This window comes from Penicillium alfredii (genome assembly GCF_028826965.1).
Source record: "Penicillium alfredii strain IBT 34128 chromosome Unknown utg000007l_segment0_segment0, whole genome shotgun sequence".
In the NCBI taxonomy this organism is placed as follows: Eukaryota; Fungi; Ascomycota; class Eurotiomycetes; order Eurotiales; family Aspergillaceae; genus Penicillium; species Penicillium alfredii.
The window spans coordinates 2448638-2461211 of record NW_026622704.1 but is presented as its reverse complement, the minus strand read 5'-3'; the positions used below and the strand labels follow the sequence as shown (position 1 = coordinate 2461211).

At 53.8% G+C, this 12574-nt stretch overlaps 6 protein-coding genes across 6 annotated transcripts; 4 read left to right on the top strand and 2 right to left on the bottom strand.

Annotated features, from left to right (window-relative positions):
- Window positions 1–1007: 1007 nt before the first annotated feature.
- On the top strand, window positions 1008–2663 carry NUU61_005598 (uncharacterized protein; the record flags this gene model as incomplete). Its single annotated transcript, XM_056656180.1, has 1 exon — window positions 1008–2663. The coding sequence occupies one exon, from the start codon at window positions 1008–1010 to the stop codon at window positions 2661–2663; it is 1656 nt and encodes a 551-aa protein (XP_056511793.1).
- Window positions 2664–3037: 374 nt separating this feature from the next.
- On the top strand, window positions 3038–5350 carry NUU61_005597 (putative ubiquitin fusion degradation protein (Ufd1); the record flags this gene model as incomplete). The annotated part of the gene is made up of 1 exon (XM_056656179.1): window positions 3038–5350. The coding sequence occupies one exon, from the start codon at window positions 3038–3040 to the stop codon at window positions 5348–5350; it is 2313 nt and encodes a 770-aa protein (XP_056511792.1).
- A 236-nt stretch (window positions 5351–5586) lies between these two features.
- On the bottom strand, window positions 5587–6645 carry NUU61_005596 (transporter YIP1; the record flags this gene model as incomplete). Its single annotated transcript, XM_056656178.1, has 2 exons — window positions 5587–6177; window positions 6307–6645. The coding sequence occupies 2 exons, from the start codon at window positions 6643–6645 to the stop codon at window positions 5587–5589; spliced, it is 930 nt and encodes a 309-aa protein (XP_056511791.1).
- Window positions 6646–6886: 241 nt separating this feature from the next.
- sam50 (SAM complex subunit SAM50) lies at window positions 6887–8625 on the bottom strand (the record flags this gene model as incomplete). Its single annotated transcript, XM_056656177.1, has 5 exons — window positions 6887–7945; window positions 7992–8098; window positions 8152–8338; window positions 8413–8529; window positions 8593–8625. The coding sequence occupies 5 exons, from the start codon at window positions 8623–8625 to the stop codon at window positions 6887–6889; spliced, it is 1503 nt and encodes a 500-aa protein (XP_056511790.1).
- Window positions 8626–8857: 232 nt separating this feature from the next.
- Window positions 8858–9807, top strand: NUU61_005594 (ubiquitin-conjugating enzyme E2; the record flags this gene model as incomplete). Its single annotated transcript, XM_056656176.1, has 3 exons — window positions 8858–8884; window positions 8952–9031; window positions 9087–9807. The coding sequence occupies 3 exons, from the start codon at window positions 8858–8860 to the stop codon at window positions 9805–9807; spliced, it is 828 nt and encodes a 275-aa protein (XP_056511789.1).
- A 641-nt stretch (window positions 9808–10448) lies between these two features.
- NUU61_005593 (uncharacterized protein) lies at window positions 10449–12333 on the top strand (the record flags this gene model as incomplete). The annotated part of the gene is made up of 4 exons (XM_056656175.1): window positions 10449–10926; window positions 11012–11331; window positions 11393–11517; window positions 11574–12333. Coding segments are annotated over 4 exons (1683 nt in total), but the record flags the coding sequence as incomplete, so codon positions are not given.
- Between the last annotated feature and the right edge of the window lie 241 nt (window positions 12334–12574).

The following is a 12574-nucleotide window of genomic DNA, read 5'->3' as shown; positions in this document are numbered from 1 at the left end:
TATTCGCTTGGCGTGGGACGGATTCCGTGGCTATTGTCTTGGCAGTGTCTCCGTCCAGGACATTTTCTCGTGCCATCGTCAAGTCTTCCCTTGAGGCTGTGGACATGCTTATCACCGAGTTGGGACGCTGATCGCCATGATCGTCGCCTGATTTCTGGAAGAATAGAGAGAATTGCGAATCTCCACTCGCCCAGGAACCATTGGGCCACGCTATGTACCTGGGGGCCAAAGGGCACAAATTGCCACTCTGTCTGGGACACAAAAAAGGAAAGAAAAGAAAAAGAAAAAGAAAAGACCCGGTGGAGCTGACGGCACACTCGCGCGTGACCGGCGGATCCTTTCCTAACGTCTCTCAGACTGAGTGGGGGTTGACAGCGGTATGCGCGACTCGAAGGGTACCTCGGACTCCAGGGCAAGGTACAGGACCCACCCACTATAGCTCCATACTTTTGAGAGGTCGAGGAAACTTTAGCCCCAGGTATTGTTAAGGTATAATATACATGGATCTCCCTTGCAGGCCAAGAGAAAGAAATCAAACATGCTAGAAGAGATAGAAAAGGGGGGGAAATCTAATATCTAATATATAATATATTTAGTATGTTAAGGAACATGTTAGGCAGTGTCTAGTATATATATATATATATATATATATACAAGGACCATCACGGATTGCTGGATTTGGGCCTCCCGTTGAATCGACTTCTTTTTGCTCCACTTCTCCACCCTCGCGGATCTCGTTTTCCGTCTCCACCAGAGCTTCATTGGTTCTGTTTTCTTGATTGTCTTCCGTATGACCTGACAATTGCGAGATTCCTTTCTCTCTGGGGCTTCTGATTCGATTCATCTTGACCCCCCCACTCCACCGTTCATTTAACCTATCTTTCATTCCTCTTGTTTTCTTTCCCTTCCATCCCTGGTTCTATTGTTCGATAAAATTCCGGACTATGTCCAACGGTGACCTATGGTCTTTTTTGGTTTCTGCGATCGATCCCAAGAATACAGAAGCCATGCCTGCCGTTCTTCAATCCACCATTGACCTGCTCGAGACCGAGCTCGTCAAGGCCCGAGCCGCTCTTCACGAAATCCAACCCAATGCCGCCCTGATGCGCTTCAACGATGAGATTGCGGTGGGCGCCATGTCCGCCTATCGACAGAATCTCATCGGCCGCGCCCCTGGCTTTTATGGCACCCGTCGCTTGACTCATAAGGAACTGGGCCTGGAGCCTGTTGTGCGCGAGCTCCCTGCCGAGGTCGTCAAAATCGTGCCAGACACGCAGCCCTTGCCCACGGCGCCTCAGCGAGCTTCCCTCGTCGATGTGCTGACCAATAGCTTGATCCTCGACCACATGGCGCCATATCTCTCGACCCCGTCATTATTGGCCCTGGCATCGACCTCGCGGCTTCTGCATACTATGATCACCCAAACTCCATATGTGTTCCGACACCTCGATCTGACCCGCTGTCGAGGAGCACAGCTGTCGACTACACTGCAACCCGACGATGATCTCCAAACCGAGGACGAGGTGTATTCGGCACCTATGCGGCGCATATTTTCCAGCCTCGAGAAACGATCCATACTGCAAGATGTGCGCACACTGGTGTTGGATGGACTGCCAGTGCCGGCAGACCTTGTAGCCGATATCATTTTGACCGATCGGTTCAATGTCAATATCCTGTCTATTCGCGAATGCCGTCATCTCAATGAACGAAAGCTCATGCAGGTCATCCAGCTAGCTGTTCGACCCACGCGTCCCGAAGGGACGCCTCGTGTGAAAGGCATCTATCATTTCACCCCCATGCACCCGCCTCCCCAAGCAGCTGCACGTCACAAGTATCGAGATTGGTGGGGCACTCGCGTGGGAAAGTCGCACAGCCCCAACCAGACGCCCTTGGCCAACTCGCCGGAGCCTGAGAATGGGGTATTGGAACCGAGAAGATCGCAGCAGAACGAGTGGTACAGCCCCTCGGGGAAACTTTTCAAGCACAGCCTGGAGGACGGGTGGGCACAGACGCTCCAGAAATGCGAAGGAATTATCACATTTGATGCGGTGCTTTGTCGCGGTCCACGACACGATGTGAATCTCTACTCGGATGAGGAGAACGCACCACCGGAGCCCCCGTTGTTTGCACCTGCAGTAGCCACCGTCGCTCTAGGACCGCGCGGTTGCGATGGGTGCCACAGCTCACCCGAGGGCCCGGCTATCTGGGGACAGTCCTCAGACGTGCAATTTCCACTGCTCAGTCCTCCACCATTGCATGTGTCCAGCGTTGCAGCTGCGAAACGCCCTCCCGTGATTCCGGGCGAGCACCCCGTATTGATTTCTCGATGTGCGGACTGCCTGACCGACCGCTGGTGTCACCGATGCAACAAATGGTTTTGTGCCAACTGTCTGCCACGGCCGCAGCGTGTCGGGGTCAACCTGTCACCGCACCAGACCGCGGTTCGTCCACCTCGCCAGGGCAACGTGGTCAACAGAGCGGAGCGCGAGACCCTCGGACAGGGTGTGAGCAGAGACTGTTGGGAATGTGGACCGACCGTGAGTAGTTTCCGGCAAGCTCATGATGCTTACGCCGCTGCTAACTGCAATCCAGTGCGCTGCCTGCAAGACGGACTGCCAACACACTTGCCAGAGCTGTCAGGGAGATTATTGTATCGAGCATAACGAGGGATGTTCTGCAACTATGGTACGCACCCAACCCCAGATGCCATTGACCCGAGCTAACGTGCCTTTTTTTTTTGTTTTTTTTTTTGCAGTGTGACTGGTGTCATACCAGTGCTCGCCACCGAATGCGGGCCTTCCGTTAAGATATTCCCGAGTATGACTCCTTAGGCACATAGATTTATAAGCCGGCGAGTTGTGTGGTTTTTTTTTTTTTTCTCGAGGTTGGGGTTGAGCGGGTGTTCTTGTTTTTGGCGGCGAATATGTAGACGTGGAGTCTTCCAGAACTCCCCGCGAGCTTCTCTCAGCTGTGTCATCTCTCTCCACTTTAAAACCACAAATGCATCCACCTCCCATCTTATGAATCTATTTTGGCCATGGATACTTCCTTGAGCTGGTCCTCGCAGCTAGCGGTTGCCCCTCCTCATCGGGCGCCTCGGCTCCCTGGGGATAAAATCACTTTGCCGCAATCCGCTCTCGAACAGCTCCTCGCCGCTGCGCCCATCCAAGCCGTGTCCCCGCAAAATTCTCGAGTATATACCTCTGCATTCGATCCATTCAACCCGCATACCTTCGCTGCCGAGTCCCAAGCGCGCCAACACATCGAGCAACGCCAACAGCAGCTTCCTCATCCGTTAACCTTTCGTATCGAGAACCCTCAGAATGGTCGCTTTATGTACGCCGGAATTCGCGAGTTCTCCGCCGAGGAAAACGAAGTCGTGTTGAGCGCTTTGCTCCAAGAATCCCTAGAAATAAAGGATGCAGAGTTCCCACCGCAGAGGACTGGCGAGACGCAAACCGCGACGACTGACCCGGAAACGCCTGGCGTAATTCCGTCCGATCCTCCCTCCGACTCTGGCCCCGCAGTCACGGTGCATGCAAAGCAACTACCTAAAGGCACATATGTTCGCCTTCGCCCACTCGAAGCCGGGTATGACCCCGAGGACTGGAAATCTCTGCTGGAACGACACTTGCGGGAGAATTTCACCACCCTGACGACTGGCGAAATATTGACGGTGCCGGGAACGAGGAATCAGTCGTTTCGGTTCTTGCTCGATAAGGTGTATCCCGAAGGTGAAGGAATCTGCGTTGTTGACACGGATCTCGAGGTCGATATTGTGGCCCTATCCGAAGAACAAGCCCGGGAGACTCTACAAAAGCGATTGGAAAAGGCTTCGCGTGCACCAGGGACGACCAGCGGCAGCTCGATAGGTGGTACACTCAGTCTTGGGGAGAATGTGGCAGCCCAGGTGCTACCCGGAGAATACGTGGATTACGAGCTTCGAGACTGGAACCGCCAGGACATTCTCGAAGTCGAACTTACCACGGATGACCCGACAGTGTGTCTTTTCGTCAGCCCGCTTGCTGCCCATCAGCAGAGCCGACCCCGGTCGGATGTGCATGTCTGGGGAAACTTTTCCAATGAATCGCCCAAGCAAATGCAATTCCGGCCTACAAATGTGGCTCTAGAGGGAGCAGAGGCCCTCTACCTGTCCGTTCATGCAAACCCCGCGAGCACAAGTACTGGATCTTCGGCTTCATCACAGCAAACGCCAGCGCAGTATCACCTACGGATCACCGTGAATCTCACGGATACCAACGACCAGACCGAGGAGTCTCATGAGCCCGGCGACGTGCAGTGCCAGAACTGCCAGCAATGGGTTCCGGAGCGGACCTTGATTCTCCATGAAAATTTCTGCCTGCGCAACAACGCCTTCTGCTCCCAGTGTCGCAATGTTTTCCAGAAGCGATCTCCCGAGTGGCAAAACCACTGGCACTGCCCACACGATTCCTCGCACGGCAACGATGCCGCTAGTAAAGAAAGTCACGATGCTATTTTTCACAAGTTTCACGAATGTATTGACTGCGCCGTACGTCTTGAAGGGTTGCCTGCTATCGCACAGCACCGGACCACCGTCTGTCCCGGGAAGTTGATTCTATGTCGGTTCTGTCATCTTCTCGTGCCGCAGAAAAGCGAGTCAGACCCTGACCTTCATGATCCTGAGGTCATTCTCTCTGGTCTTACTCCGCACGAGCTGGTAGATGGAGGTCGCACTACGGAATGTCACTTGTGCAATAAAATCATTCGACTCCGAGATATGGCAACCCACCTTCGTCATCACGATTTGGAGCGCCTATCCCGGCCTCCGCCTCGCACCTGCTTGAATCAAAATTGTGGACGTACCCTGGCTAACACGGGGAACGAGTCCCTTGGGTTGTGCAATATCTGCTTCGGGTCGCTGTATGTGGACACATACGATCCAGAGGGCAAGGCGCTGCGGCGCCGCATCGAACGGCGGTATCTCTCACAAATGATGACTGGATGCGGCAAATCATGGTGCCAGAATGAGTACTGTAAAACCGGGAAACAGAATATGCAATCTACGTCCGGTACCCCGGCGGCCATGAGTGTGGTCGAGATCATGCAGCTCATCCGCCCGCTCATGGGTGCGGTCAACGCCCATCCTGATGCACCCAACACAGCGCCTTTCTATTTTTGTACCGACGAAACTGGTCAGCGCCGTCGCGCGCTGGCAGAAATGATCGCTGCTGAGAGTGCTGCAGTTGGAGGCAAAGCATATGATCTGGGATGGTGCATTGCAGGCGCCGACGCCACAGGTGGAGATTTGGAGAAGACGAGGGAATGGCTGACGAAATGGGCACCGATTCAAGGCGAGGCCTTGCAATGACGGATATGGTTTTTATACTGCATTTGAGCGAGGTTGAGGGAGCATTGGAATTGAAATAGACAGCCCACGAGTCTAGTAATGCATAATGAACATATATCACACAAAGCCGAGTTTCATAATATTCATGAGAAGATCCAAATATCTTCGGTCGTAAACCGAGTGATCCTTACAAGCACAATAGCCACGGAGTCCATCCGAGTCCACCCCACGTCCCAATTATCCAGGGAAAACGCAACTCAAGCGGCTCCCGTCTTCGCCGCCAGCGTACCGGTACCCCGCGAGGAGAAGATCCCCATGATGCCAAAGACGACATAAAACAGAGCCAGCGGATACGCCACCAAGCCGCGCATGCCGCTCATGCGCGCGACAGCACAGAACATGCCCGAGGAACTGTAGGTACACCAGCCCACGGCGGCCGTGGTCAAGAGGTACCCGAACATCGTGTCCATGGGAATAAGGATGCCGATGAGACTGGTGAGCACAAGCGGCAAGAAGCAGTAACCCAAGACGCTGGCGGAGCGAGGGAAGGTCAGGGTTGCTGAGAAATGACCGGCGGCTGATGCGGAGGGCTTATGATGAGGGTTGTAGTTTGTGGGGTCGGCCGCGTTAGGGGTCATAGTGTCGAGGGCCGGCGACATGAGACTAAGAATCAGGTGTAGGGCCACGGTGCCGAAGACAGCAACGCCATAGATGTAGCCATAGAACACCTTGCCTGACAGCAGGAGGAAGGTCCCGTACAGGACAATGTAGAGCAAAGCGCCGTAGAGGTCGCTATCGTCCATGAGGTGGTTGTCAATGGAAGCAAAAGGGTTCAGGACGGTCAAGGTCTATACATTCGGGGCAATGTTAGCTTCTGGTGGGCGAGTTTCCATTGCACCTAGTGGATGTGGAGACCAGCAAAGATGATCTCCGCCCTCCTATCCCCCAAAGCCTTTCTTATATCTCAATGTACTCACCTTGGTTCGAATGTGCTCAAAATTTATCCCAAGCTCCTCCAGCAACGGCGGTTCGCCATCGTATCCCTCCGTCCCAAATGCCGCCAGCCACCCGGTTCTCAAGCCACCCTGCTCGCCCATCCGTCCACTCACACCCGCTGCCGAAGATCCGAATCCACCATAGCCACCACCTGGGAAAGCTTGTGTAGAAGGGTTCGGGGCACCCCCGAAGCCGGCACCATACGATGCTTGGGAGGGGGTGGTGTGGCCGGACACGGAGTAGGACGAGGGGAAGAACTGGAGGTTTTGAGCAGAGCCCTGGGGCCCGTAGGCCTGCTGTTGCGGATAGTACTGGGCCATTGCCGCAGACAGACGGCGTAGGAACAGGTGGATTGAAGAAGGAAGCGTGAGTGTTGTGACCGCAACGTGGAGCGGCGAAGCTCTCAAGAAGCGCTGACTCAGCCCCACCGTTTCCACCCGGGGCCGGAACTGCGGATTTACTTGACCGAACTATATAGTAATTATGTAGAATAGCACAAGGGGCAACGCCCAATTCAAAAGATATGGTGGAGAGTTCTACAGTGACAAGTTTCTAATCTTTTCACAGGAAGTTGATGCCGATGCCCAGCTGCAAGCCTTTGCGGCCCTCTTCGCCCTTCCGTAGCACTAGCGGCAGCGAGAAGTTCAGCTCGAATCGTGCCACCGGGTGAGCGTAGACGATCCCGACACCAGCTGCGACGCTGGGCAGGCCATTATGCAGCTCCGACAGAGTCGAGACCATCGCATCCCGCGCCTCCCCACTGCTAGTAGGCGTGGCTTTTTGCGACGTGCGCAGCGGCAGCAACCGACCGCCGTTCAGGAACGCTTGAATCCGCACAGGCTTGTCAGCTCCTACTCGGGGAAGTGGAAACAGTAGGTTGGCACTTCCCGCCGCATATACGTCACCGCCGAGGGCATCGGGTCCCTCCCGAGGACCAAGACCGCAGAGACGGAACCCGCGGACATCGGTAGGCCCTCCGAGGAGAAAGCGGTCATTAACACGAGACAGTTGCGGGCGAGGGCTTGAGTCCAGTCCAAGAGGATAGAGAAGACCCGCACGGAATCCGGTGGTGAAGCTGACACCGCTGTCGCCCTTGATGCCGGGGATTGGGATTGGGATCGCGCCCTGCGTTTCAATTTCTGATTTCCAAAAAGACACATCGCCCTTCAGTGGACCCCATCCGGCCAATTCATTGAAGGCCTTGGCGTAGTAACCCCGGGATGGTAGCAGCGGGTTGTCCCGTTGGTCGTTGACCCAATTGTGGAAAATACTGCTCTTGACGCTATCGCCGGCATCGGCGCGAACAGTAGGGGACGCATTCTCCGAAAGACCGGTCATCTGTCTCCAAAAACCGGTATAGCCCACCTCATGGCGATGTCCAGATTGGGACATCCACCGAAGTTTGCTCCAACCTCCCCGGACCACCTCTTCATGGCTCGCCCAAGACTTCTGCGTAGCGCTTGCAACTCCGCCAACTTCCAGCCGGAAATCAGGGTCACTCAGAATGGGAGTCTCGAATGCAGCTTGGTAGGCAGACCGCGTTCGAGTCCCCAGCGAAGCGTTTAAATTCAGAGTCTCGGCACCACCAAAGACATTGCGCCACAAAAAGATTCCCGTAGGCTGAGCCCTCGGCATTTCCAAGGTCCGTTCCAGTTTTCAACAGCACGCGGGACTTCTCCCGTGCGGCCAAGAAGACATCGATGTTGCGCAGCCCGGTCGACCCATCCACCTGTGACTCGTCCAAGTAAACTGAGATTGGCTGTTGAAAGAGATCTGTTGCCGTATTAGTCCATTACTCTCCCCTTGTCAGGTTCGGGATGACAGACCAAAACGGCCAAGTTTGTCAGCCCGTGCCGAGATCTCCCGCAATGCCTCGGACAATGTGTAGGGTCGGCTCTGGTTCGCACTCAGGAGTGGGTTGAAGATGCGCTCCAGGAAGCTTCGGCGGGTATGGGGGGCATTCAGGATCTGGACCGAAGAGATGGTGCAAGGTAGAGTCGAGTTTTGGTCGATCTGATATCAAGTCATGTTAGCTGGAAGCTTCCGGTATTGGCTTTTTTGCTCGCCAGAGGAATTCCCAAACTCACCATTTCTGCCAGACGAGTCTGAGCCTTCTGGTAGATAGCCCGCATCCGCTCATTCACGGCCTCCTGCTGCTCCTCCAGCACCTGAGGGTCTTTGCGCTGCTGCAAGCGCTCGAAGATCTAGCAAACAGAATGGTCAGCTAGGGTCAATACACCTGTAATGTCTGACAGAGCACCACCTACATCGTCATCTTCGGCCGACAGGGAAGAGGACATTGTGGCGGCTGCAAGGACCAGAATCTTGAGGGAGCACTGGGATCGCGTGTGTCCTGCCCATCAAAGGCGGACCCACACGTGACTCGGGGGACGATCACTGCTGGCGCATTGTGACAACCTTGAAACCTCTTTCTTTCCTGTCGGTTTTCTGCTCTTCGGTCGCTGGTGTATCTGCAACCTTCACTTTCTTCAAGATCTCGTCTCCTTAATCTCAACTCACTCATTCTTTAAGATGGCAACTAAAGCCGCATTCAAACGGGTCAGTGGCCAGACCGTTATGCGCGTGGAGGACCAACGCTGACGATATGACATCCATGGATATATAGCTCACTCGAGAATATCAAAACATCCAAAAGAACCCCCCACCATTTATTGTGGCTCATCCATCAGAGACCAATATTCTAGAGTAAGTATTTTGTCCACACAAAGCGCTATCATGTCCGAGAAGCTGACCTCATTAGGTGGCACTACATCCTCACTGGCCCTCCCGGGACTCCATATGAGAATGGGCAATACTGGGGCACGTTAGTGTTCCCTCCAGAATACCCATTTGCTCCTCCTGCCATCCGCATGCACACTCCTAGTGGCCGATTCCAACCTTCCACACGACTCTGTCTTAGCATCAGTGACTTCCATCCAAAATCCTTCAACCCTGCCTGGGAGGTCTCGACTATTCTGATTGGCCTCATGTCATTTATGACCAGTGAAGAAATGACTACCGGCAGTGTCAGTGCATCAGAGGGGGAGCGAAGAGTGCTGGCAGCACGATCTCGGTGGTGGAACTCGACCGGCGGAGGCTCCCATGTCAGCGCCACCCCCGGAGTGACTCGAACAGCCAAAGGAATCAATAACGTCAAGGCAGGAGATGGAGGATTGAAGTTCCGAACCGAATGGCCCGAGTTGGATCAGGACAACTGGACTTGGATGAAGGACCATCGCATCGATACCACCACTGGCCAAATTCTTCCTGATCCCAACGCTACTAAGTGCTCTCCAGAGACCAGTGCCTTCCGTCGACGACCAAATGGCAGTGCCCCCGGCATTGGGGCTGTCATGGAAGGGAGACACGTTGCGCGTGAGGCTGGACAAGGATGGGCACGACGAAACCGAGTATGGATCGGGCTGGCGGTGGTGTTTGGATATGCGCTGCTATCGCGACTGGTGAGCGATGTGCGAGGATGAGCGGGAGTGGATACCCTTTAATTTTGAGTGTATGGGTTAGCGAACATAGACACGAGAGACAAGAGAGACAAGACAAGTTACACAGCGCGCCATCACCGGATCTTCCAGGCGGCCTCAATTGGGGTGGTGCTCGCCCCGCAATTGGCAACGTAACTACTCCTTTTCTTTGTTTTTTTTCTTTCTTTCTTCTAAATCCGCCCTCTGCATGGCCTGTCTTTGGTTGGTTTATCTCTGCCCTCTTTGCATCCCGACTTTTCTGCCTCGGATGGATCTGCACACTTGTTCTTCGGCTTCCTCTCGACATTCCCATTCAGGTTCGTGCTCTCGTTGCTTTTTTTTTCTCTCTCATTCTTTCTTCTCTTCATCTTCTGTATCTTCTCTCTTTTTTCTTTTTCTTTTTTGTCTTGTGGGATTCCAGGTGCATGATTCCCCACCCTTTCCAACCGTACTGGGTTCGTAGCGCGTTTCCCCCCTCCCCTTAGTCCCTCCAGTCTACCCCTCCCCCCGGGATTCTTGACCAGGGGTGTGGCAATGGTCCATTTCGTCTGATCCCATTTGCCTGTTGAAAATCCTCCGGTTCATGTCTTCGTTCTTGGTTGCCCTGGATCAAAAGAATCAGGGGCTAAAATCTTGGTCCAGAGCCAAACTCGAAACCGGCGCCGGTGAATCGGCCCTCCTTCACCTTCATCGAACATGACGATGACTTGACTTCCAAAAGGATCAAGGATGTCAACGCGCGCAAGGCCATCCGTTCTCATGTCATGCGCGATGTGCGCCGACGGGAGAGGCTTGCCGGGTTAAAGAGAACCTCAAAACGTGACGGCCGGCACCCAGGTGCCTCGGAGGCACCATACCATGCTATCGATAGATCAGACGAGCGACGGCTGGTGCTGAGAGCCTCATCCTCCACCTCATCCGTGGAGACCGGGTCCGGGGATAGCTCTACCGGCTCAAAGTCCCGACGCGGGCGCCCCGTCAGGTGGAGTGCTGGCTATCGCCTGCCGTTCCAGACAAATCCCAGTCCACGGTCGTTGCCGACGTCCTGGTTCTTTGATCCCTTTTGTGCGTTGCCGGGTACCAGTGAGCTTCCTTCCACGGTGGCGCACCTGGTGTTCTACTGTAAGCCTACCCTTCTTCGCATATGTAGTCAAGATAAAACCCATATCCTTCATTTGAAGTGGAGCTAACTAACTGCCTGACCAAGGGAAATCCGTGTTTGTCCCCATGACCTTCCCCAATGTAGACAAAATCACTAAAGCCCATACCTCGATAATGGAGTTGATGGTCCAATCCTCGTTCTCGGACCCAGGCAGCTTTTTTGGATTAATGAGCATGTGTGCTGCCCATCGAGCTGTTCTCACGGCTCTTCACACGCCGGGAGGGGCGAACCGAGTCTTGAATGACCCCGACTATTGTATAATGAAGGCCAAATCTATCCGGGAGATGAATGCCAAAGTGCGCGATCCCCGCCGCGCGCTCAGCAACGAGGCATTTGATACCATTATCAACCTCTTGACAGGCTCGGTAGGGACCCCTACCAGGGGAATCTGGGTTTGGTCATTCTGAAATTTCTAACGCTTCGCAGTTGATCGTTGGTCTGTTTGACGAAGTTCGCATTCATTTGACCGGTCTCAAGCGCATGGTAGAATTACGCGGGGGCATCACAGATGATAGCATCCGGTCATCCTCGATGTTGTCTGCAATCATTACGTATGTCTCTTCAAATCCCGTGCATCGAATTGTGTCCACGGCTAAGACTATCATAGCGCCGACGTCAAAGCTGCCTCAGGTCTTATGACAAAACCCGTCTTTCCTTTGACCTGGGATGCACAACCGGTTCCGCAAGAGGTCCAGCAGCGAATAAGGCCTCCCGCGTCATCGCCTCTCAACAAAATTGGCTCCGGGTTCTTTGCGAATACGCTTCTCAGCCCGCCCTTGCTTCGGATTTTGAACGTGCTCCGGGACATGGTCTTCTTTAGTATTGCCTACCGAACGACTCCCGCGGTCATCCATGCTACCGATCCGGATTTCTTCCGTGTTCTCAATTGTGAAGCTGAGCATCAACTTCTCAGCTATGTCTTTACAGAGGACTCAGGGCCAAAGAGTATTTCTTCCGGCTCGGAACTAGACCTCCATCCTATCGAGGCTGTTACCCGCGTTGCTTCGATCTGCTTTCTTAATGATTTTCTCATCGTCTCGCCTTCCTCGTCTGGCCTAGGTCGAGCTCTCACAAAGCATCTCAAGGCAGCCGTGAGTAATTGCAAGCTATCATTTCTCGTCCGTTTGGCCAAAGAGAATTTTGGACTTTTTGTCTGGGCATTGTTCATCGGGGCTCAGGGTTCTCTCGGGCATCCCGAGAGATCATGGTTTGTGGAGCAGCTTGGCCGCGTCGCAATGATTTGCGGATGGCAATCTTGGGAGCAGGTCTCCGAAATTCTGTCCGACTACTTCTTTGTTCCCTCAAAGGCGAACTGGAGATTCATATGGGACGAAGCGATGACCGGGTTTGTGATATCCGAGGTGTAATAAACCCCAGAGAAAAGCGACCACTTTTACCAAGACGTGGATCTACACTTTCTTTTAAATAAATCTCCTATGGTATTCTACAAAGAGTCCTCGCCTTCGCTTGCCTGTTTAGGTTTAATGTATACTGTTAATGTCACGTGTGTGGATTATGTCATCTGAAATGGCGATTTTCTGTCCGATCAATGCTTTTTGGGACGATCTTGCTCTCACGTCCACGAGATTTTTTTTTTCTCTTCTTCTT